Source organism: Neoarius graeffei, chromosome 26 (assembly GCF_027579695.1).
Source record: "Neoarius graeffei isolate fNeoGra1 chromosome 26, fNeoGra1.pri, whole genome shotgun sequence".
Taxonomy (NCBI): Eukaryota; Metazoa; Chordata; class Actinopteri; order Siluriformes; family Ariidae; genus Neoarius; species Neoarius graeffei.
In genome coordinates, this window is record NC_083594.1 from 41,231,543 (window position 1) to 41,256,172 (window position 24,630).

The 24,630-nt window shown below is 40.4% G+C and overlaps 1 protein-coding gene across 1 annotated transcript in view; it reads right to left on the bottom strand.

Moving 5' to 3' along the window:
• mdfi (MyoD family inhibitor) overlaps positions 1–8,849 on the bottom strand; it is a 149,796-nt gene extending 140,947 nt beyond the window's left edge. The window contains exons 1-2 of the mRNA XM_060909846.1: positions 8,442–8,849; positions 4,595–4,741 (exon numbers count right to left, since the gene is read on the bottom strand). Coding sequence (XP_060765829.1) covers positions 4,595–4,703 — 109 coding nt within the window. The 5' untranslated portion in view covers positions 4,704–4,741; positions 8,442–8,849. The remainder of the gene's footprint in view (positions 1–4,594; positions 4,742–8,441) is intronic.
• Between the last annotated feature and the right edge of the window lie 15,781 nt (positions 8,850–24,630).

Genomic DNA, 24,630 nt, shown 5'->3' on the forward strand with positions numbered 1-24,630 from the left:
TTATAGGACCATTTCTCAGTGTCTTTGTTTTTTTAATCAATAGTTTTTCGGTAATAACTTAATATTTAACATATTGCTCAATTTTAATCACAAAAAGAGAAAATCGCAACAATTTCTTGCAACTTTCACTTCCTCCCGCAATGTAATCGCAACAAAAACCTAAAAAACACTGCGCAACATCAGACATTTTAGCCTGCAACAAACACAAAAAAGGCCCGCGAAATCCTGGGGGGACTGAAAAAAGAAGGAAGTATGACCACGATTATTTAAAGTTTGGATTTTCATGGACTGGATCTGAAGATGCTCCACTGCCACAGGGTGTTGTCTGCCAAGAGGTGCTAGCTAACGATGCTATGAGATGTTTAAAATGTGTAAAACAAGATGTTTTAAAAAGAAAAGCACAGATGTTTAAAATGTGTAAAAAATAAAAATGTGTACAACAACCATTTTTTTTTAAATACGAATGGAACATTAAGTATAGCAACAACAAAAATTGTGTGTGGGGGGGGGGGGGGGGGGGGGCGCTGTTGTTTATTTGCTCTCTGAGGGGGGGCTGACTCTCCCACACTTTGAAAACCCCTGCTATAAAAGATACCTCATTTTATAAACTCGCTCCTCTGTTCTGTTCAGTCCTGACCAATACCCAACGTCCAGAGCAATGCGATGCGACGCAGCTAGTGTCCCAGGCCAGACTTCTAATTTTCAATCGAGATTCTGGTATTTTTAACCACTAAGCATGGCCAAGAGCCACCTGGTTTCACAGGTAAGAGTCATTTAACTGACAGTGCAAACTGCCACCTGACACGAACTGTTTCAAATAAAACTCTCAAATAACCTTGTTTAAGATGAGATACCTGGTACTTTCTTCCAAACAGTAACTACCGTATATCCTTCTCCAATGAAGTCAAACATTTGTGTGGATTCTGAAGTTTGTAGTGAACGTAAGAAAGCTATCAGCAGTGGTGGCTCGTCTACCGAGCCAGCGCCCCAGTGGACATATCAGCAATTCAACAAATATTTAAACTTTTTTTTTTTTCGCGGCCCGGTTTCCATCAAATCGTGTGCTCTGATTGGCTCGCAAGCGGTCCAGAATCCTATGATACGGCCCCCGTTTACGGACCTTTGGCGACTCGCTCGTTCACAACAACAACAAACATAGTAGCAACGTTTTGTCAACATTTATTTTCGCATTTCTCAGTATAACAGCATTCATTTTACAGCATGGATAGCGATAATGACAGTGTCCACAGCGAAAGCGAGTTTTACTACCCTGATGAAGACAAAATAAAAGAAAACATTTCAGGAGAAAGCCGAAAACCTGTAACTGTTGCTAACGCCGAGCAAATCCAGCAGTTTATTCCGAGCTGACGTAGCTTGTAAAACAGGTTTTTGACGAGCTTGTAGCAGGTTTGTTCTAAATATGGTTTCCCTTTCGGGCGCTCTCATTTTCTGTTAGAATTTGGTAAAGAAAAAAAAAAAATATATATATATATATATATATATATATATATATATATATATATATATATATTATTTACCAGCTTAAGGTCGGTCCGTATCGTGAAATGCCATGACCTTGGCCTCGAAAATACTGTCTTCGGCCCAGAGGCCTCAGTCAGTATTTTCAAAACCTCGGTCACGGTATTTCACGATACGGACCTCCCAGCTGGTAAATAATATGTATGTAATTTAGCTCCATAGAGTCATTACTGCACCTTATGATCAAAAATCAGAAGGTCAACAAGAGCTGTATTGAGGCCCATTGGGGAAGGAATCACGCTGCCCCATACTTTCGATATGAATATATTCAGTGAAGGGAAAATAGCAGACAGGACAATTAATAACACGGTGCCACATTACACCAAAATGGTCTGGTTTTATATTGCAAAGTTTGTGAGAGGGGATATTGAACATGCATCAGAAATGTTCATATGTCAGAAAGACACACCCGCCAAAAGTATCTCCCTTTTCTAACAAGTTTCCAATCTATTGTATGATTTTGAGATATAGTTAGGTTGGAAATTTTGCAGAAACCTGGCAACCCTGGTTAATTATATTAGCTCTTCCGTGTGTGCTTCAATAGTGATGGGAAATTCACCTGCTCTAGTAAGCACAGTTGAACCAAGGTACGTCTAAAACAGCTCAAAATGAATTTCTGTACTGTACGGTGGATGATTGCATGTTGTCAGCTTTCGACTGTGTATCATCTGGTTACTTGATAGTATAATGCCTAGATAGTAGCCTATAGCATCAATCAAGTATGACAGCCTCTCGATTTAATTTTGTTTGAGTCGATGTCATTACCAAAGGTACGAGAAGGTATGAGACCTGAGACTATTAGCAAACACAACATTAAGAACCTCCAAACATAGTCCCAAATAAAATATATTCAACTGATATTCCACTCATGCCCTTAGTGTGATCGAGATCACAGAAATAGCCACACACTGAGTGTCTTCTCTAAAACAGCTAGAATTGTGTCTGCAAAAGGTACGGACAAGTTTGCTTCAACTCATAAATGTGGTTACATTCGTTTCACAAATACTCGACCTGTTACTCTTGCATGGAATCATATAGTGATATTTACACAGGTACTATCCTATCTACAGTCACTGGATATGAGCAATGGCGCGCTCTGATTGGCTAGTCTACTACTAGGATATCAGCTCATATACCATGAGTAGAGAAAAACAAAATGTCAGAGCGTGTTGCCAAAACAACCGAGGATGAAGTAAAAACTCTACTTGAAAACAACCCCCCCCCCAAAAAAAATGCAAAAAAGCAACAAAATATAGAATAAAAATAGTATTTAATGGTAAGAACGGGTGGATCGGGTGGAGCCAAAAGGCAAAGCTCTCAATTTACTGGTCCATCTACTGTACATTCCCACTCTCACATATGGTCATGAGCTGTGGGTAGTGACCGAAAGAACGAGATTGTGGATACAAGCGGTAGAAATGAGTTTTCTCCGCAGGGTGGCTGAGCTCTCCCTTAGACACAGGGTGAGAAGCTTGGTCATTCGGGAGAGGTTCGGAGTAGAACCGCTGCTCCTCCGCATCGAAAGGAGTCAGCTGAGGAGGTTCGGGCACCTTGTTAGGATGCCCCCTGGATGCCTCCCAAAGAAGGTTTTTTTGGGCATGCCCCACCAGGAGGAGACCCCGGGGCAGACCCAGGACACGCTGGAGAGATTACACCTCTCGGCTAGCCTGGGAACGCCTCAGTATTCCCCCGGAAGAGCTGGCGGAGGTGGCCAGGGAGAGGGAAGTCTGGGCTGCTCTGCTTAGGCTGCTACCCCCGCGACCCGGATCCGGATAAGTGGTAGAAGATGGATGGATGGATGGATGGATGGACATATTTTTTTTTATTTTTCAAGAATTATTATTATTGTCGCATTTTTCACAAATTCCTACTGTCATTTCGCCGGTTTGTTTACGTTCTAAGGGGAAATGATTTTGTCGGACGTTTTGTATAAAGTTTTTATTCATCGAAGTTGCAAGAAATAAAAATTCTCAAAATCCAGTGACTGTGGATAGAATAAAACAGTCATTCCACTCAATCTCATCATACATGGCTTCTAGCCAACGAGGCAGAGTCGGCTGTACATCATATACGGCTCGAGTTCGTGGAATAACTGTTAAACTAGATGTCAGTGGGAGCTGGTGGTGAGAACATCTTCCCCATCAAGACTACCAGTCAGAAGAGCAAGCTGCTCCGAGTTGTTCAATTTGTTAACAAAATGATCAGTCTACATCTAACAGAATGAAAATCCCTCTGACGGTAAATTTACTTTGTAAAAGACACAAAACTCAATGGATCGAAGTTGCACTGAAACTCTTAATTAAAATTCTAGAACTACTTTTGTGCTCGGATAGATGTGTGCTGGTGTTGCTTATCCCTACCCAAACATATTCCATGCTTTGGATTTCACTGTAGAATATGCAGTGCAGAATTAAAAGAATTCATGATTCAGATCAGAAGCAATATCATCTGCCATGCCTCGTCATTCCTATAAATGCTTTCTGTAATATCTGTAATATGGAACAGATCACATCCACGTTCTATCATACTTATTGCAAACTATAAATATAAATTACGTAGCTCATGCTGCCATTTGATGTACATTTTAGGAAACTGTACGTCCTCACTGAGTACGCTCAAGAGTGAGGAAAGTACAATAATCCAAAGCAAATATACTGTATGTGCCTGCAAGGTATGGCATTTAGTATCCATGCTGACAAAGAAATGAGAAGCATGTGAGACATGTCAGCGTTAGCTAATGTTAATGTTAGTGTTATTTTCCAGTCACCTTTTTTATGTCTCGAATTATGTCTGTTTCAGAAAAACATGCTTCAAATGCCCTAAAAAAGAAATAAAGAAAATTTTGTTTCTCAAAATCGTACAACCTTGCAATTAGTTTTAAATCTTTTGATATTTGTAAAACAAACTTTGTTGCCTCCAAATTAACTGTATACACGAACACACACAAACACAGCTAATGGAGTTGTAGCTCGTACAGGCCAATTTCAATTGTTTTCATTTTTGTGTCCTAATCAAGCATGCTCAGTAGAGCAGAAGACTTTGGTGATGTGCCCACCTGAGCTGGGCCCATTGGGACACTCCACTGGCGAAGTCTCTGGTCCAGGATGGGCACCATCTGCAGGCTGAGGCGAGCTGGCACTGGGGCTACGGTCCTCCTCCCACATCTGCTCTGGAGCTGAGAGCCAGGAGACCAGAATCTATCCTGAACACACACACACAGCCAAGAACATGGTTCACCAGAGACCTTGCCAACACAAGCCCTCCTTGTGTCTGGCATTTTAGGCAATCCAACTCACAGTGCTGAAAATCTGCCATATGTTTAAAGCAATAGGTTGCTTGGGGTGTGATGATTGGCAAGATGTAGTAGAATACACAAAAGCACGGGCACAAGTGGGCATAATCTGAGCCAAACATTGATTGGACTGAGGCTGACTCAGAACATTTATTGTGGGCAAATCAAATTACTGTTGGTTTTTTCATGTTTAATCATAATCATTTTTCAAAATACATCATTCCAAATGTCACTCTTGAGAGCGTGGTATTTATTTCAACACGAGTTTGCACTTTATTTGGAACAATTCACGTTACATGCATCCTTAAAAAGATTTGGTAAGGCTCGAGTCAAGGTTAGGGTTAACATTAACATTCGTAGTGTATATTTTCTTATCGTTTGATCGATAAATCGGATAAAATCCAAACATATCAGCTTCATTTGCTGGACTTCAGTATTATAAAGTTCGACATGATCGAATGCAAATTTGAGTGATGGAAATCTATAATACTTAAAAGCTCTCTGCTAGACTTTTTGGATGACTGTCGAGACTATTCACTGCGACGAAGAGAAAAAAACAAGTTATGAATTGAAAAAGAAAAAAAAATCGATAGTGCTGTGCAAAAATTTATGTACCCCTTTTTCAGAATAAACTTTGATACAGATTTGTATTTTAGGACTTCTTGAGGACATTATCGAGTCAGGAGAAAAACATTTTCAAATGTTTAGATATTAGTTTTCCAGAATAAAATTACAGAAAAAAATGTTGTATGTTGGTAAAGAAAGCAGCATATTAAGACACTTTTTTCAGTATAAACTTTGTTATAGATTTGTATTTTAGGACTTCTTGAGTCAGTAGAAAAACATTTTCGATGTTTGGATATTAGTTTTCCAGAATAAAATTACAGAAAAATATTTTGTATGTTAGTAAAGAAAGCAGCATTTTAGGACACTTTTTTTCAGTATAAACTTTGTTATAGATTTGTATTTTAGGACTTCTCGAGTAAGTAGAAAAACATTTTCAAAGTTTAGATATCAACTTTCCAGAATAAAATTACAGAAAATTTTTTTGTATGTTAGTAAAGAAAGCAGCATATTAAGACACTTTTTTCAGTATAAACTTTGTTATAAGTTTGTATTTTAGGACTTCTTGAGTCAGTAGAAAAACATTTTCGATGTTTAGATATTAGTTTTCCAGAATAAAATTACATAAAAAATTTTGTATGTTAGTAAAGAAAGAAGGATATTAAGACACTTTTTTCAGTATAAACTTTGTTATAGATTTATATTTTAGGAGTTTTCAAGTCAGTAGAAAAACAAACATTTTCAATGTTTAGATATCAATTTTCCAGAATAAAATTACAGAAAAATTTTTTGCATGTTAGTAAAGAAAGAAGCATATTAAGACACTTTTTCAGTATAAACTTTGTTATAGATTTGTATTTTAGGACTTCTTGAGTCAGTAGAAAAACATTTTCAGTGTTTAGATATTAGTTTTCCAGAATAAAATTACAGAAGAAAATGTGTTTGTTAGTAAAGAAAGAAGGATATTAAGACACTTTTTTTCAGTATAAACTTTGTTATAGATTTGTATTTTAGGACTTCTCAAGTCAGTAGTAAAACAATTTCGATGTTTAGATATTAGTTTTCCAGAATAAAATTACAGAAAAAATTTTGTATGTTAGTAAAGAAAGAAGGATATTAAGACACTTTTTTTAGTATAAATTTTGCTATAGGTTTGTATTTTAGGACTTCTTGAGTCAGTAGAAAAATATTTTCAATGTTTAGATATTAGTTTTCCAGAATAAAATTACAGAAAAAAATTTTGTATGTTAGTACAGAAAGCAGCATATTAAGACACTTTTTTCAGTATAAACTTTGTTATAAGTTTGTATTTTAGGACTTCTTGAGTCAGTAGAAAAACATTTTCGATGTTTAGATATTAGTTTTCCAGAATAAAATTACAGAAAAAAATTTTTTATGTTAATAAAGAAAGAAGGATATTAAGATACTTTTTTCAGTATAAACTTTGTTATAGATTTATATTTTAGGAGTTTTCAAGTCAGTAGAAAAACAAACATTTTCAATGTTTAGACATTAATTTTCCAGAATAAAATTACAGAAAAATTTTTTGTATGTTAGTAAAGAAAGCAGCATTTTAAGACACATTTTCAGTATAAACTTTGTTATAGATTTGTATTTTAGGACTTCTTGAGTCAGTAGAAAAACATTTTCGATGTTTAGATATTAGTTTTCCAGAATAAAATTACAGAAAAAAATTTTGTATGTTAGTAAAGAAAGAAGGATTTTAAGACACTTTTTTTTCAGTAGAAACTTTGTTATAGATTTGTATTTTAGGACTTCTCAAGTCAGTAGAAAAACATTTTCAGTGTTTAGATATTAGTTTTCCAGAATAAAATTACAGAAGAAAATGTGTTTGTTAGTAAAGAAAGAATGATATTAAGACACTTTTTTTCAGTATAAACTTTGTTATAGATTTGTATTTTAGGACTTCTCGAGTCAGTAGAAAAACAATTTCGATGTTTAGATATTAGTTTTCCAGAATAAAATTACAGAAGAAAATGTGTATGTTAGTAAAGAAAGAAGGATATTAAGACACTTTTTTCAGTATAAACTTTGTTATAGATTTGTATTTTAGGACTTCTCGAGTCAGTAGAAAAACATTTTCAATGTTTAGATATTAGTTTTCCAGAATAAAATTACAGAAAAAATTTTTGTATGTTAGTAAGAAAGAAGGATATTAAGACACTTTTTTCAGTATAAACTTTGTTATAGATTTGTATTTTAGGACTTCTCGAGTCAGTAGAAAAACATTTTCAATGTTTAGATATTAGTTTTCCAGAATAAAATTACAGAAAAAATTTTTGTATGTTAGTAAAGAAAGCAGCATTTTAAGACACTTTTTTTCAGTAGAAACTTTGTTATAGATTTGTATTTTAGGACTTCTCGAGTCAGTAGAAAAACAATTTCAATGTTTAGATATTAATTTTCCAGAATAAAATTACAGAAGAAAATATGTATTTTAGTAAAGAAAGAAGGATATTAAGACACTTTTTTTCAGTATAAACTTTGTTATAGATTTGTATTTTAGGACTTCTCGAGTCAGTAGAAAAACAATTTCAATGTTTACATATTAGTTTTCCAGAATAAAATTACAGAAAAAAAATTTGTATGTTAGTAAAGAAAGCAGCATTTTAAGACACTTTTTAGACAAATAATAATAAGAATAATAATAATAATAATAATAATAATAATAATAATATACCTTGTTGTACCTGAGGTGTTTGGTTTGTCAGACCAAATATTGACTTTGTTCTATTTATTACTGTTTACTGCTGTTTATAGTATTTTTAAACAGAGAAACATTTAATTTCAGTATCTCTGAGGGTGTATTTGCTCTACATTTCTTTGCATGTGCCTGAGACTTTTGTACAGTAGCCTACTGCAGGCTGAATGTAAAATATAAACACACTTCCATGTTGAACAGAATGCTAATGAATAAAATAAGTAAAATATGTGGGGAGGGTTGAATTAATATCCCTCTCTGACAAGTCCAAACAAGTTCACAAAGTCTTAAATCCTGTTGAACATGTCCAAATGCAAGTCTTACCTTTGAGAAACGACGTTATTTCCCGCAGTTTCAGTAACTCATCTTCTCCCTCAGCGCAGGGTGAAAGCGGACCTCAGAAAAGTCCCGTTTGTCCGGTGAAAAGTCGCGTCCTCGTCATGTTCTGCGGATATTTGTGTTACAAACTCTTTTCTCTGAACTGCCCTGAATGACACTCTGCACCACAAAACGCTCAACTTTCACCAACTTCCAAAGACTTGACAGCACTTTCAGTGCAGCAAACTTCAGTAAAAAGTTCAGGTTATAACCAGAAAACGTTAAAGAAAGAAAGAAAGAAAGAAAGAAAGAAATGCAGTGCGTGGAGAGTGGAGGTCCTCGGGAGGTTAAACACGCTGTGGTGTTTTCGAGTCTCTCTGATTTCTGAGATTCAGCTTCAAGACTTTCAAACGGAGATTCACACACACACACACACACACACACACGCTGCTCCAACAGGAAATTGCATCTGAGCCTGATTACTGTACTGGGACCAAAAATATAGAGTGGGATATTAGAGGGGAAACTTATTATAAACTCAATAATGACAATAATAATAATAATAGTTGTTGTTGTTGTTGTTGCGGGGGCGGCACGGTGGTGTAGTGGTGTCGCTTCACAGCAAGAAGGTTCTGGGTTCGAGCCCAGTGGCCGGCGACAGGGCCTTTCTTTGTGGAGTTTGCATATTCTACACGTATCTGCGTGGGTTTCCTCCGGGTGCTCTGTCCGGTTTCCCCGACAGTCCAAAGACATGCAGGTTAGGCTAACCGGTGGCTCTAAATTGACCGTAGGTGTGAATGTGAATGGTTGTTTGTCTCTATGTGATGACCTGGCGACTTGTCCAGGGTGTACCCCGCCTCTCACCCATAATCAGCTGGGATAGGGTCCAGCTTGCTGCGTGGGTTTCCTCTGGGTGCTCTGTCCGGTTTCCCCGACAGTCCAAAGACATGCAGGTTAGGCTAACCGGTGGCTCTAAATTGACCGTAGGTGTGAATGTGAATGGTTGTTTGTCTCTATGTGATGACCTGGCGACTTGTCCAGGGTGTACCCTGCCTCTCACCCATAATCAGCTGGGATTGGGTCCAGCTTGCTGCGTGGGTTTCCTCCAGGTGCTCTGTCCGGTTTCCCCGACAGTCCAAAGACATGCAGGTTAGGCTAACCGGTGGCTCTAAATTGACCGTAGGTGTGAATGTGAATGGTTGTTTGTCTCTATGTGATGACCTGGCGACTTGTCCAGGGTGTACCCTGCCTCTCACCCATAATCAGCTGGGATAGGGTCCAGCTTGCTGCGTGGGTTTCCTCTGGGTGCTCTGTCCGGTTTTCCCCGACAGTCCAAAGACATGCAGGTTAGGCTAACCGGTGGCTCTAAATTGACCGTAGGTGTGAATGTGAATGGTTGTTTGTCTCTATGTGATGACCTGGCGACTTGTCCAGGGTGTACCCCGCCTCTCACCCATAATCAGCTGGGATTGGGTCCAGCTTGCTGCGTGGGTTTCCTCCAGGTGCTCTGTCCGGTTTCCCCGACAGTCCAAAGACCAGAGGTGGAAAGAGTACTAAAATATTATACTCAAGTACAAGTACTGTTACTCTGATGAAATTTTACTTAAGTACAAGTAAAGTTACCAGACAAAAAATCTACTCAAGTAAAAGTAAAAAGTAGATCATTTAAAATGTACTTTGAGTAAAAGTAAAACGTTACTTTTAACAATGGGTGTTTTCTGCCTCCATTGTGTTGTGCAAAAATGAAAAGGAAGAGGAAACAAGGATATATGTACATCTCAACCCAGATGTTTTATTTAAAGGAAGTGTATCAAATTGAATGCTTAGGATAATGCTGCATTAAAACTGAGACAAACAAAAAAGGTCAATGCACACAGTCATGTCGTTTACATCGCCCTGACCACACACAAAGCATTGTACACGAAATATAAAAGTGAAATGTTGCACCGAAATCTCGTAGCTTGCCTGTGTGCACTGTGTGTTATTGAACAATTCAATTCAAACATTATTTGTTTTGCTTAGTATTCCTTTCTGGCCTGTTGGATGTAGAATGGTAGGAGGACTGATCACGTCAGGTTGGCGAGCTAACTTGCTTGCATGATTAGCCAACCGAATAACAGACTAGTTACCGTTATGTTACAGTACCAACAGGTTGCTACTTCAACATTAGCAATGCCATCCATTATTTTTGGAATATAACCAGCCTATTGTCGGTTTTACTATGGAAAGGAAACATTATAATCAGGGGCGCAGATACGTTTTTTGAACTGGGGGGGACAAAAAACTGGGGGGACAAAAAACTGGGGGGGACAAAGCTGCCAGCAAACCAACCCCAACCCTGATATGCCTGTCAAACTTGTTGTGGGTAACCATAGCAACCAAGCTCGAGCTCGCAACCTGTGCAGTCTGCGCAGCTCAACCAACCGAATATCAGTTTTTGTTTTGTTTTATGTGAGTTGTTGCAACTATGTATATACTGCTGTGCACCTCAATAAACCGAATGGTAATTAGTCTTTAGATTTTTCCATGAGGTTTGCCTTATGCAAAGAAAGACAGCATCGACATTTTTTCCTCCCTATAAGTGGGGGGGGGGACCGAACGAGGTGAATTTAAATCTGGGTGGGATGAATCCCACCCGTCCCACCCTCTATCTGCACCCGTGATTATGATGCCAATGACAATACTTACCTCAACATGCTTGCGCAGATTAGACGTCGAATTTTTGTACGCCGCAATGGTTGTCTTCTTGGGCACACATAATCTGCATTGCATAATGAAACTGTCACCCCTTTTCTCTACGAAGCTGAAGTGATCACGTATGTAGGGCCAGGGGTGCACTTCATTACTGGAAGAAATTGCGTTTTCTGCAGGGTCGTTCACCACAGGTTCCTCGGTCTCCTCCATGTCCGCAGGGGCGCTTTATCAACACCCGTGGCCCAGGGGCTAGGCCCCTCATAGGCTACCTGTCAACCCTACCCTTACCGTTGGCCAGGAAAACACTCTTATTTTATTTGCAATACGTGTCAAGCATTTACAGTGTAAGCGCGTAATGAGCCTAGAAGCCTACGATAGGTTACGTTTGGCTCAGCGTAGCTGCGCAAGGCCCACGCTCACATCGCTCAACACATCCGACCACAGAGGGAGAGAAGAACGCGTGCATTATCATTACAGAGCCGGTTCTGATTATTACCACGGACAGGACAGTGATACTGCGTAACTTTCACGCAGGGGCATGGCCAGAGATAACCACACAAGCGCGCGTGCGCTAATGTAGACCTATGTGTTGTAAACATAAAACACACACACCTACAGACAAGTCCTTTTAAAAAATAAAATACATAAAAATAGCTCGGCGGCATGAAAACAAACATTCACTGCAAGACAAGGTGCCCTAGAATCGCCATCAGTTTTTAATATCTATATGGACTTTGTTGTCAGGATTGCACAGCATGAGATATCAAAACTGTACCCAGATACAGGCTTCAAGTTCAGATATTGCATTCCAAATGAGGTATCCACAAGAGAAATGCGTACGAAAGCACGAGCATCAGGAGAGGGTTGCATAACAGAGATTCTATACGCAGATGATCAGGCCATACTCACTGGATCCATCGAGGAGCTTCAGAATATTCTTCAGTTGTATGATAAGACCTACACCCGCTTTGGTTTACAAATATCATATGTCAAAACAGAAACAATGGCTTTTAACATCAATGAGGATATCAAATGTAAACCAAGTATCATTTCCCTTGGCGGTACTAATATTAAAAACGTCCGCACCTTTAAATATCATGTCAGCAACTGTGATGAATCCTCACACTTCCTGCATGCTAGGATAAGTGCTGCATTCATGAAATGGAATGAATTGAAACACGTTCTAACTGACCACCAAATACTACTAAAAACCCATATAAAGTTCCTAGTGGCATGCGTTCGATCTTGCCTCCTGTACAGCACACAGGCATGGCAACTATCATCCAGTGAAATTCACAAAATTGAAGTAGTGTGGCACGGCTTCCTAAGGAAAATGATTAAAGGTGGATATAAACGAAAGAATGCCCCTGACCAAAAGAACACTACAAATGAAGATATAGACTGGAGCTACAAGATGTCCAATGCTGACCTCCGGAAACTGACAGGAACCCAGGATATAAAACTATCCTGCTATGTACAACAACTAAAATATATTGCTCACGTTTGCCGGATGGGCAATAACCAAGTGCAAAAGCAGCTCCTGTTTGACAAAAATGGTTACAAATGGATGAAATGGGAAAATCTGCTGGGCATAGACACCCAACAGATAAGACGTATGATGATGGACAAATCAAACTTTGAGCAACTGCTGCAACTGCTACAGCAGAAGCACCCCTAGAGAGTTTAACTTTTGACAAGGGAACATGATGATGATGATGAAGGTACTTGGCTCGGCGGCCACATGAAACGTAAACACCATGGACAGCGGCCAAACTCATAACTCTACAGACCGAAATACACGAAACCAAGTCCTACTAGGGTCTATTTTACCGATCTATGTTCAAGCATCATGCAAGTCTTCCTTCTCCTTGAATAAGACCGTGCATTCAACTGCCTTTTTGACATGACTGCATCGAAATACCACTCAACAATATTTCACGCACTCCATCAAGAAAAAAGTTAAACATGATGAACACGCGCATACTGTTTTGAGCATACGATTTTTAAAAAAGAAACTAGCTACATCAAAGTCCTTCAATAAACCCATCCTTTAGCGCAAATGAGCTTAACCTAGTTCAAAGCATGACGCTAGCAGTAGCTGCATAAGGCAAAATCATGTGGGCCTTTCGTCAACAACAAGCCACGGCGGGCAAACATTAATAATCAAGTGTCCTTACCTTAAAACATTGTCTTGACCGCAGAACTTCTCAAGTATTTCACTTAAATCCACACGGGTTAACAACACACCCAACACAGCTAGCGAGAAATGTGGATCTGCGCTAGCTTTGTATTGCTATTCCCCTCAGTATGCTTACTCTGTCTGCTGCCCGAACTGTGAAAATTATAGGCTACAATCTTTTCATCAATTTCTTCAGTAGATGCCGTTTTAGACATTTTATTATCCCCATCGAAATATGCTATTATACTAATAGGATTATAACTCAAATCACACGACACGTATTCAAATCACAACTGATTTATTTTACTGTTGGACAGATCATAGCATATCTAGCCTAGCTGCACATAGCCTAGCTGCTGGTAGGCTGATAACTGATAAGTAGCTGATATTCTGAACAGATTGGTGATCCTTACCTTAAAAAGTCTGTGACTTTAGGCAGCGATTCTATCATTACCTGCATCTCTCTCTTTTTTTCCTTTTATGCACCCCGCTAATATGTGAATGCTTCATCTTTCAAAGCCTCTAAATTTGTGTCTCTGTGGTCTGCAGTCTTTGGCGCGCTTTCGTGCGTGACGTTACATTTTGTTACATTTTATTCTGGTACAGTTGTGGGTGTTCGTTTCGCAAACCACATCCACCATTTCTCTTACAGCAGGCTACTGTGCGCTCATTTATTTCTAACCTTATTTCTATCCGTACATTAACGTAGGCCCACGATTCTGACAGCTTATTATTTTATTAATATTACAAGGCCCCTGATTGGCTGTGGCCCAGGGGCTTGAGCCCCCCGAAGACCCCCCCCTTAAAGCGCCGGTGCATGTCCGCCATCGTCTGTGTGAGACTTGCGCGCGCAACAACTGTCCTTCCCGTGATTCATTTCCAGAACGCATTTCCCCTTCTCCGTTTTAGCCTTTTTTTTTTTTTACTCAGTAATGGTTGTGATGTAAAATGTACCGAAGTACACTACTTAAAAGAAAACATACTTAAGTAAAAGTAAAAGTACACTCTTTAAAAATTACTTGAAAAAGTATAAGTACACAAAAAAGCTACTCAAGTACAGTAACATGAGTAATGTAATTCGTTACTTTCCACCTCTGCCAAAGACATGCAGGTTAGGCTAACCGGTGGCTCTAAATTGACCGTAGGTGTGAATGTGAATGGTTGTTTGTCTCTATGTGATGACCTGGCGACTTGTCCAGGGTGTACCCTGCCTCTCACCCATAATCAGCTGGGATAGGGTCCAGCTTGCTGCGTGGGTTTCCTCTGGGTGCTCTGTCCGGTTTCCCCGACAGTCCAAAGACATGCAGGTTAGGCTAACCGGTGGCTCTAAATTGACCGTAGGTGTGAATGTGAATGGTTGTTTGTCTCTATGTGATGACCTGGCGACTTGTCCAGGGTGTACCCCACCTCTCACCCATAATCAGCTGGGATAGGGTCCAGCTTGCTGCATGGGTTTCCTCCGGATGCTCTGTCCGGTTTTCCTGACAGTCCAAAGACATGCAGGTTAGGCTAAACGGTGGCTCTAAATTGACCGTAGGTGTGAATGTGAATGGTTGTTTGTCTCTATGTGATGACCTGGTGACTTGTCCAGGGTGTACCCCGCCTCTCGCCCATAATCAGCTGGGATAGGGTCCAGCTTGCTGCATGGGTTTCCTCCGGGTGCTCTGTCTGGTTTTCCTGACAGTCCAAAGACATGCAAGTTAGGCTAACCGGTGGCTCTAAATTGACCATAGGTGTGAATGTGAATGGTTGTTTGTCTCTATGTGATGACCTGGCGACTTGTCCAGGGTGTACCCGCCTCTCTTGCCCATAGTCAGCTGGGATAGGGTCCAACTTGCAGCATGGGTTTCCTCTGGATGCTCTGTCTGGTTTCCCCTACAGTCCAAAGACATGCAGGTTAGGCTAAACGGTGGCTCTAAATTGACCGTAGGTGTGAATGTGAATGGTCATTTGTCTCTATGTGATGACCTGGCGACTTGTCCAGGGTGTATCCCGCCTCTCTCGCCCATAGTCAGCTGGGATGGGGTCCAACTTGCAGCATGGGTTTCCTCTGGATGCTCTGTCCGGTTTCCCCTACAGTCCAAAGACATGCAGGTTAGGCTAAACGGTGGCTCTAAATTGACCGTAGGTGTGAATGTGAATGGTCATTTGTCTCTATGTGATGACCTGGCGACTTGTCCAGGGTGTACCCCACCTCTTGCTCATAATCAGCTGGGATTGGGTCCAGCTTGCTGTGTGGGTTTCCTCCGGGTGCTCTGGTTTCCCCGATAGTCCAAAGACATGCAGAATATGCTAACCGGTGGCTCTAAATTGACCATAGTGAATGTGAATGGTTGTTTGTCTCTATGTGATGACCTGGCAACTTCTCCATGGTGTACCCCACCTCTCGCAAATGGTCAGCTGGGATAGGCTCCAGCTTGCCTGCAACCCTGTAGAACAGGATAAGCGGCTACAGATAATGGATGAATGTTGTTATTGTTATAAAAGTATTATTATTATTCCATCCATCCATTAGTCATAACTGCTTATCCTGTGCAGGGTCACAGGCAAGCTGGACCCTGTCCCAGCTGTCTAACAAGTCGCCAGGTCATCACATAAAGACAAACAACCATTCACATTCACACCTACGGTCAATTTAGAGCCACCAGTTAGCCTAACCTGCATATCTTTGGACTGTAGGGGAAACCAGAGCACCCGGAGGAAACCCACGCAGACATGGGGAGAACATGCAAACTCCATACAGAAAGGCCCCCGTCAACAGCTGGGCTCAAACCCAGAACCTTCTTGCTGTGAGGTGACAGTGTGAACTACTACACCACCATGCCACCCTCTATTATTATTATTATTAGTATTAGTATTAGTATTAGTATTAAAAGAGAACTGAAGGCAATTTTTTTATTATCAAAATTCTATTTATCTCATTTTATTATATAGGAATGCATTTTTGATAGCTATTTTGTCACTGTTATGGTAAGTTATGAGTGTTTGAAATATGCTCTGTAATATATCAGTCCATATGTCGAAGCAATGGCCATAAACAAGATTCGTTGAGACCTGTGCGAGACTTCATAGGAATCAAGTAAAATGTACAGCGGAAATCAAAGTGACCAACATCTGCCAACATTGTCAAAAGATGTGCGCGCCCTCTTTCGAATGCTGATGTAATCAAGCCGGAAGTTTTGTTTGTTTTGATAGCAATCAGGAAAGTTTGAAAAAAGTAGGCAGTAATCATCATTTAAACTCGTTTTTGTGCAGTATTTTGTTTGGAAAACAGTTTTCAAAATGGTGGCACTGACACCTGTGTCACATTTTGAAGTCTCGCACAAGTCTTGTGAAGATCACACGGATAAGTGACACCTGCCGTGGACCAAACGAACTAAATTCAATGTGGCTAAAAACCGAATCAGCCGATAAGTATAATATTTAAATGCAATTCGTTGCCAATACGAGTCACAATATAAGGTTACTAAAACCGAAAACGTAATTGAATAACACGTTAATTAAGAAATAAAGCAAGTTTAAAAATGACTTCAGTTCTCCTTTAGTTCATTGTCATTAACTTTATCCTGCTCACCGTCACATTGGATCCAGAGCTTATCCTGGGAACACTGGATGCGAGACAGGAATACATCCTGGATGGGATGCCAATCCATCACAGGGCACCATGTACACACACATTTACACCCATTCATTAGTACTTTGTATTCGTTTACAAACTGACATGTTTTGGGGAGATGGAAGGAAACCATAGGACCAAGACGAAACCCATGTAGACTCAAGAAGAAAGTGTAATATATAGATTTAGGCACTGCCTAAAAGCAGAGCTCCCATCTGTTTCTGGGTTGTAGAATTTTCTTATATCGTAGCCAGTCTCTCATCTCATCTCATCTCATCTCATCTCATCTCATCTCATCTCATCTCATCTCATTATCTCTAGCCACTTTATCCTGTTCTACAGGGTCGCAAGCAAGCTGGAGCCTATCCCAGCTGACTACAGGCGAAAGGCGGGGTACACCCTGGACAAGTCACCAGGTCATCACAGGGCTCGTAGACAGTCTCTTTTGTTTTATTTCTTTACTGGCTAGCACTGGCCACTAGGCGGCGTGTATGACTGGTAATTACTAACACTGACCACTAGGTGGTGTGTATGACTGGTGGTACACGTACACGGACAAACCACAAAAAATCGACTCGATGGGTTTACCATTTTTTCTTAGGTATGGTGCTCCGCTGGAGCTCCGCTAAACATGTGCATAAACAGTCGTGGCGAGATCAGACGATATGATATTTTTGTCTTTCACAATAGTCATCATGTCAGATTAGGTAATCCTAGTGCTATAAATCTTTGCCCTGTTTTGGTCGGGAGATTGGCAACAGGACAAGATTGACTCTGACCAATCATCATTCATGTCCTTGAATGTTGTCAAGCAGGAGGGTCAAGAAATTGTTGACCATGGCTATCAAGGAACACATCATAGGAGTTGTCGAACTAGGCAAGAAAATACAAATACAATTCTGACATGCTATACTTTTCACCAGGGTGCCATCGGACTTCCCAGATGCCACATTGCTGTTCTTCGATTATGTTATACTACAAGGCCTGTTCGTCGTTCCTGATGTTCATATTTGGGCCTGATGCTGGAAATTTGTTAGCCACAACAAAATCATATCAAACTCAAGATGAATTCATGTTGTCTGATCCCAGCACAAGCCAAGCTCAGGATTGAACTTGTGAACCTGGAAGATGATGATGATGATTATTATTAGTAGTAGTAGTATTAGTAGTGGGGGCGGCACGGTGGTGTAGTGGTTAGCGCTGTCGCCTCACAGCAAGAAGGTCCGGGTTCGAGCCCCGTGGCCAGTGAGGGCCTTTCTATGCGGAGTTTGCATGTTCTCCCATTCAAAGTCCCAAGAGAAAGCCATTCACATGCATTTCACATTTGACTGTATGCGTAATCATATCAGCCTGCTGCACGCTGAAACTGAACATGGGAATTTAGGTTAAAAAAATGTGTGCACAACACTGGACAAGTGTGAAAATAAATGAATTGTATGAGGAAGTCTGATAGTTAAAACCATATTCCTACAGGCGGCACGGTGGTGTAGTGGTTAGCACTGTCGCCTCACAGCAAGAAGGTCTGGGTTCGAGCCCCGTGGCCGGCGAGGGCCTTTCTGTGCGGAGTTTGCATGTTCTCCCCGTGTCCGTGTGGGTTTCCTCCGGGTGCTCCGGTTTCCCCCACAGTCCAAAGACATGCAGGTTAGGTTAACTGGTGACTCTAAATTGACCGTAGGTGTGAATGTGAGTGTGAATGGTTGTCTGTGTCTATGTGTCAGCCCTGTGATGACCTGGCGACTTGTCCAGGGTGTACCCCGCCTTTCGCCCGTAGTCAGCTGGGATAGGCTCCAGCTTGCCTGCGACCCTGTAGAACAGGATAAAGCGGCTAGAGATAATGAGATGAGTATTATTAGTAGTAGTAGTAGTTCAAAAAATGTTGTAATTTTGGAGATGGAGATGTAGTTACAAGAATCATGGCATCCTCCAGACCTCATTTTGTCTATAGTGCAAGATATAGGAATGAAATTTATTCTGATTTCTCATAAGATCAAATGGTGAACTTGGATGTGCACAGGTCTCCAAAAGTCCTGTAGTCTGTATCAACCCTGTCTCATTCTCATTATCTCTAGCCGCTTTATCCTGTTCGACAGGGTCGCAGGCAAGCTGGAGCCTATCCCAGCTGACTGCGGGCGAAAGGCGGGGTACACCCTGGACAAGTCGCCAGGTCATCACAGGGCTGACACATAGACACAGACAACCAGTCACACTCACATTCACACCTACGGTCAATTTAGAGTCACGAGTTAACCTAACCTGCATGTCTTTGGACTGTGGGGGAAACCGGAGCAAACCCACGCGGAAACGGGGAGAACATGCAAACTCCGCACAGAAAGGCCCTCGCCGGCCCCGGGGCTCGAACCCAGGACCTTCTTGCTGTGAGGCGACAGCGCTAACCACTACACCACCGTGCCACCCCTATCAACCCTGTAGTTTGTATTATTGTTTGTTATAATTATACTATTTTGTTTCTAATTTCTAATGGGTTTGGAGTTACATAAGAATCAGCTCATTCCTCAGACCTCATTTTGTCTCTAGATGAGAACAGACGAGATTCACATGTGCGTTTGACATGATAAGAAATGGCTGGTATCTTGTGATTTGTAAATCAGTTTTAGCTGTGGTCAGTGTTTCGGTTTTATTTGGGTGATTTTACGCATTCCAATTTATATTCATTTGACCAGCTTTAATCTTGAATTCCTTTGTTTTTACTATCACAGATAATTCTTAGATCACCATAAAGTTCATGACAAATAACTTAGACATATACAGATCTGGGGGAAAAAATGAAGAGACCACTGCAAAATTATCAGTATTTCTGGTTTTACTGTTTATAGGTATGTGTTTGAGGCATCTGAACATTTTTGTTTTATTCCCTAAACTACTGACAACATTTCCGCCAAATTCCACATAAAAAAAATATTGTCACTTCGAACTTTTAATTGGAGAAAATGACAACTGGTCAAAATAACAACAAAAAAAGATGAAGTGTTTTCAGACCTTGCATAGAAATCAAGACCATATTCAATTTTAAGCAATACAATACTAATGTTTGAACTTAGGATGAGTTCAGAAATCAATATTTGGTGGAATAACCCTGACATTTAATTACGGCTTTCATGCGTCTTGGCATGCTCTCCGCCAGCCTTTCACGTTGCTCTTGGGTAACTTTATGCCACTCCTAGCACAAAAATTCAATGAGATCAGCTTTCTTTGATGGCTTGTAACCATCCATCTGCCTCTTGATCACATTCCAGAGGTTTTCAATCGAGTTCAGGTCTAGAGATTGGGCTGGCCATGACAGGGTCTTGATCTTGTGGTCCTCCATCCACACCTTGATTGACCTGGCTCTGTGGCATGGAGCATTGTCCTGCTGGAAAACCCAATCCTCAGAGTTAGGGAGCATTGTCAGAGCAGAAGGAAGCAAGTTTTCTTCCAGGATAACTTTGTACATGGCTTGATTCATGTGTCTTCAGAAACAAAAATCTGTCCCATTCCAGCCTTGCTAAAGCACCCCAAGATCATCACAGATCCTCCACCAAATTTCACAATGGGTGTGAGACACTGTGGCTTGTGGAGGTCTCCAGGTCTCCATCTAACTATTAGATGACCAGGTGATGGGAAAAGCTGAAAATTGGATTCATCAGAGAAAACAACCTTACTCCAGTCCTCTGTGGTCCAATCCTTATGGTCTTTAGCAAACCTCAGCCTGGATCTTCTTTGCTTCTCATTGATGAAGGGCTTTTTTATAGCTTTGCATGACTTCAACCACGCCCGAAGGAGCCTGTTTCGAACTGTTTTGCCATACACTTAACCCCAGCTGCCATTTGCCATTCTTTTTGGAGGTCACTTGGTGTCATCCTACGGTTGTTGAGTGACATTCGAAGGAGTTGACGAACATCCCAGTCAGTGGAGAGTCGTTTTTGCCCACTGCCAATCTGTAACTTTGTTGTCCTCAGTGTCTGATGTTTGACCTTGTTCTTATGAACTGCCGTCTTTGAAATTTTGAGGATGGAAGCAACCTGACGCTCACTGTAGCCCTCTGCCAGTAAAGCCAGAATTGAACCCTTCTTTTTCTTACGCAAAGCTTTTCTTTTTAACTCTATTGTTATGATGAACAGACATGTTTGTATTCCAGTTAAATTTAAGGTACTACGAGCACTGTTTTTGACATCCAAACTGGTCCTATTGCAAGAGGATAGTGATGACCACAGCAGTGATTTTCCTCGTTAAATAAGATTTGGTTCAGGTGATCACCTAATTAGTACCTCATTAAGTAAAATGAGGTATGCTTGTGTTGGAATTCCAGCACAGACACTGAAATGCAACTGTTTTCAACAGTTTTTGTAAACAACTTAGGTTTTGTTTGCCTGTTTATTTGATTTCATGCATATTAAATGCATGAACTCTCCACCCCTAACTTTACCGTTTGGAACTTTTCATTAAAATTGAGCGATGCAAATAAATTGTTAGGAAAATGTTATGTTATTGTCAGCCTTGCAATGACCTGGCGACTTGTCCAGGGTGTACCCTGCCTATCGGCCATAGTCAGCTGGGATAGGCTCCAGCTTGCCTGCGACCCTGTAGAATGGGATAAGCGGCTACAGATAATGGATGGATGGATGTTATGTTATGTTGCATGTGTGGGATCATGTATGTCATGGGCAAACCTTGGAGTTTGCACTTAAGACCATGTCAAAAATGTAGAAATATTATTACGTTGTTGCCGCCTCATAGCTCCAGATCACCTGGTTTGATCCTGAGGCTACAATCCTGAGCTCTCATGGCACCCTGAGCTCTCTGTGTCTGCATTGCTTTCCTTGTGGATCTCTTTCCTCTCAGTGTGGAAGACCATGCGGATAGATAGACTGTCTGTACTAAATTGCCCCTATGTGTGAATGGGTCAGTGCCCTCTGATGGACTGGCGACCCATCTGTGATGAAATGGGCTACTTGAGCTCAGGTCTATGACGTATTTCTACTTTAAAATCATGTGAATTTTGTATCTCTTCTTTTTCCAGTCTTACAATAAAGTCATCGTGTTGGGCTTGGGTGTTTATTTCTATTAAAAGATTTTCTAACCTTCATAGTTGTTTCTGTATGATGAAACATACGGCTGTGATACCTTTCTCCAGCTTACTAAAAGGAGCTCAGTGCTTGGCCAACCTCCAATACTGTTATCCATGCTATCTGTTTAAATAGAAGCTTAAAGAAGCATAATAAAACAGTTATTGAATGAATTTGAGGAGTACATGAGCTGATAGCCGACAAGTATAAGCCATGCATGATGAGATTGAGTGGAATAACAACTGTTTTATTCTATCCACATTCACTGGATTTTGAGAAATAGAGCATTTTAATTTTTAATTTTTGCAAATTCGATAAATAAAACTTGATACAAAACATCCGACAAAATCATTTCCACTTAGAATGTAAACAAACCAGCAAAATAACAGGTGCAATTTGTGAAAAATGTTCTAATAATAATTCTTGAAAAAAAAATGTGTTCTTACCATCAAATACTTTCATTACATTTTTTTTTTTTTTGTATTTTGGGGGGGTTTTGTTTTAGAGTAGAGTTTTTATTTTGTCCTCGGTTGGTTCAGCAACACGCTCTGCCATTTTGTTTTTCTCGACTCACGGTATATGACCTGATATCCAAGAAGTAGAGTAGCCAATCAGAGTGTGCGACTGCTCATACATGATATTGCACAGTGACTTGAAAATATAAAGTTTATCTTCAAGTGCTGAATACATTTTCCAAAACGAGAAGATAAAAATCATATCTTCATGCCACTGTGTAATATTCTTTACATTATATGGACACATCCACAAAAAAATATTCAAGTTCATCAAAAGAATTTTCATTTTGAGCCAGTTTGACATTTTGACAACGTGTGTCTAGTCAGCGGGAAAACGTTGGGAGTGACATCATCAGAGTGAAATATCGGAAAAACTTCAGATAAAAGTATGTAATGTTTAAGTCCAGGTTTTGTCTTGAGATGCGAGGAGTTTCTAAGAAACTGACAAGTCTATGATATGCAGTGAAAGCCTTCCACGTGGATCTTGTTTTTATTCAAATAGATGCTATGATCAGGGCGAGTTGGTGTAAATGTGCTAACAGGGCTATGACCGACCTCTTTTTCACTAAAAAACAAAACAAAACACGTACAACCCCAATTCCAACAAAGTCGGGACACTGTTTAAAACATAAATAAAAACACAATGTGAAGATTTGCAAATCATGGAAGCCACAGATTTCATTGAAAATAGTACAAAGACAACATATCAAATGTTGAAACTGAGAAATTTTATTGGTAGTGTGAAAAGTATACGCTCATTTTGAATTTGATGTCAGTTGCATGATTCAAAAAAGTTGGGACAGGGGCAACAAAAGACTGAAAAAGTTGTGTCATGCGAAAAAAATTTCAGTTAATTGGCAACAGGTCAGGAACATGACTGGGTATAAAAAGAGCATCCCAGAGAGGCGGAGTCTCTCAGAAGTAAAGATGTGGAGGGGTTCACCGCTCTGTGAAAGACTGCGTGGGCAAACAGTGCAACAATTTAAGAATAACGTAACTCAATGTAAAATTGCAAAGAATTTGGGGATCACATCATCTATGGTACATAATATCATTAAAAGATTCAGAGAATCTGGAGAAATCTCTGTGTGCAAGAGACAAGGCTGAAAACTGACATTGGATGCCTGTGATCTTCAGGCCGTCAGCAACACTGCATTAAAAGCAGACACGTGTCTGTAGTGGAAATCACTGTATGGGCCCAGGAACACTTCAGAAAATCATCGTCTGTGAAAACAGTTCATTACTGCATCCACAAATGCAAGTTAAAACCATAAACAATATTCAGAAACACCGCCACCATCTCTGGGCCCGAACTCTTTTATGATGGGCTGAGGCAAAGTGGAAAATTGTCCGGATGTCTGATGAATCAAAAGTAGAAACTGTTTTTAGAAATCATGGACACCACATTCTCCAGGCTAAAGAGGAGAGGGACCATCCGACTTGTTATCAGTGCACAGTTCAAAAGCCAGAATCTGTGATGGTATGAGGGTGCATTAGTGCACATGACATGGGTAGCTTGTACAGCTGGGAAGGCATCATTAATGCTGAATGATATGTACACATTTCAGAGCAATATGCTGCCATCCAGACAAAATCTTTTTCAGGGAAGGCCTTCATTCTTTCAGCAAGACAACGCGCCAGACTGCTTTCTGTACATATTAAAACTGCATGGCTCTGTAGTAAAAGAGTCCGGGTGCTAAACTGGCCTGCCTGCAGTCCAGACCTGTCTCCTATTTAAAACATTTGGTGCATTATGAAGTTCAAAATACGACAAAGGAGATCCCGAACTGTTGAGCAACTGAAATTGTATATCAGGCAAGAATGGGACAACATTTCTCTTTCAAAACTACAGCAATTGGTCTCCTCAGTTCCCAAACGTTTACTGTACATAGTGTTATTAAAAGTAGAGGTGATGCAACACAGTGGTAAACATGCCCCTATCCTAACTTTTTTGAAATGTGTCGCTGACATCAAATTCAAAATGAGCATATATTTCTCATCTCATTATCTCTAGCCGCTTTATCCTTCTACAGGGTCGCAGGCAAGCTGGAGCCTATCCCAGCTGACTACGAGCAAAAGGCGGGGTACACCCTGGACAAGTCGCCAGGTCATCACAGGGCTGACACAT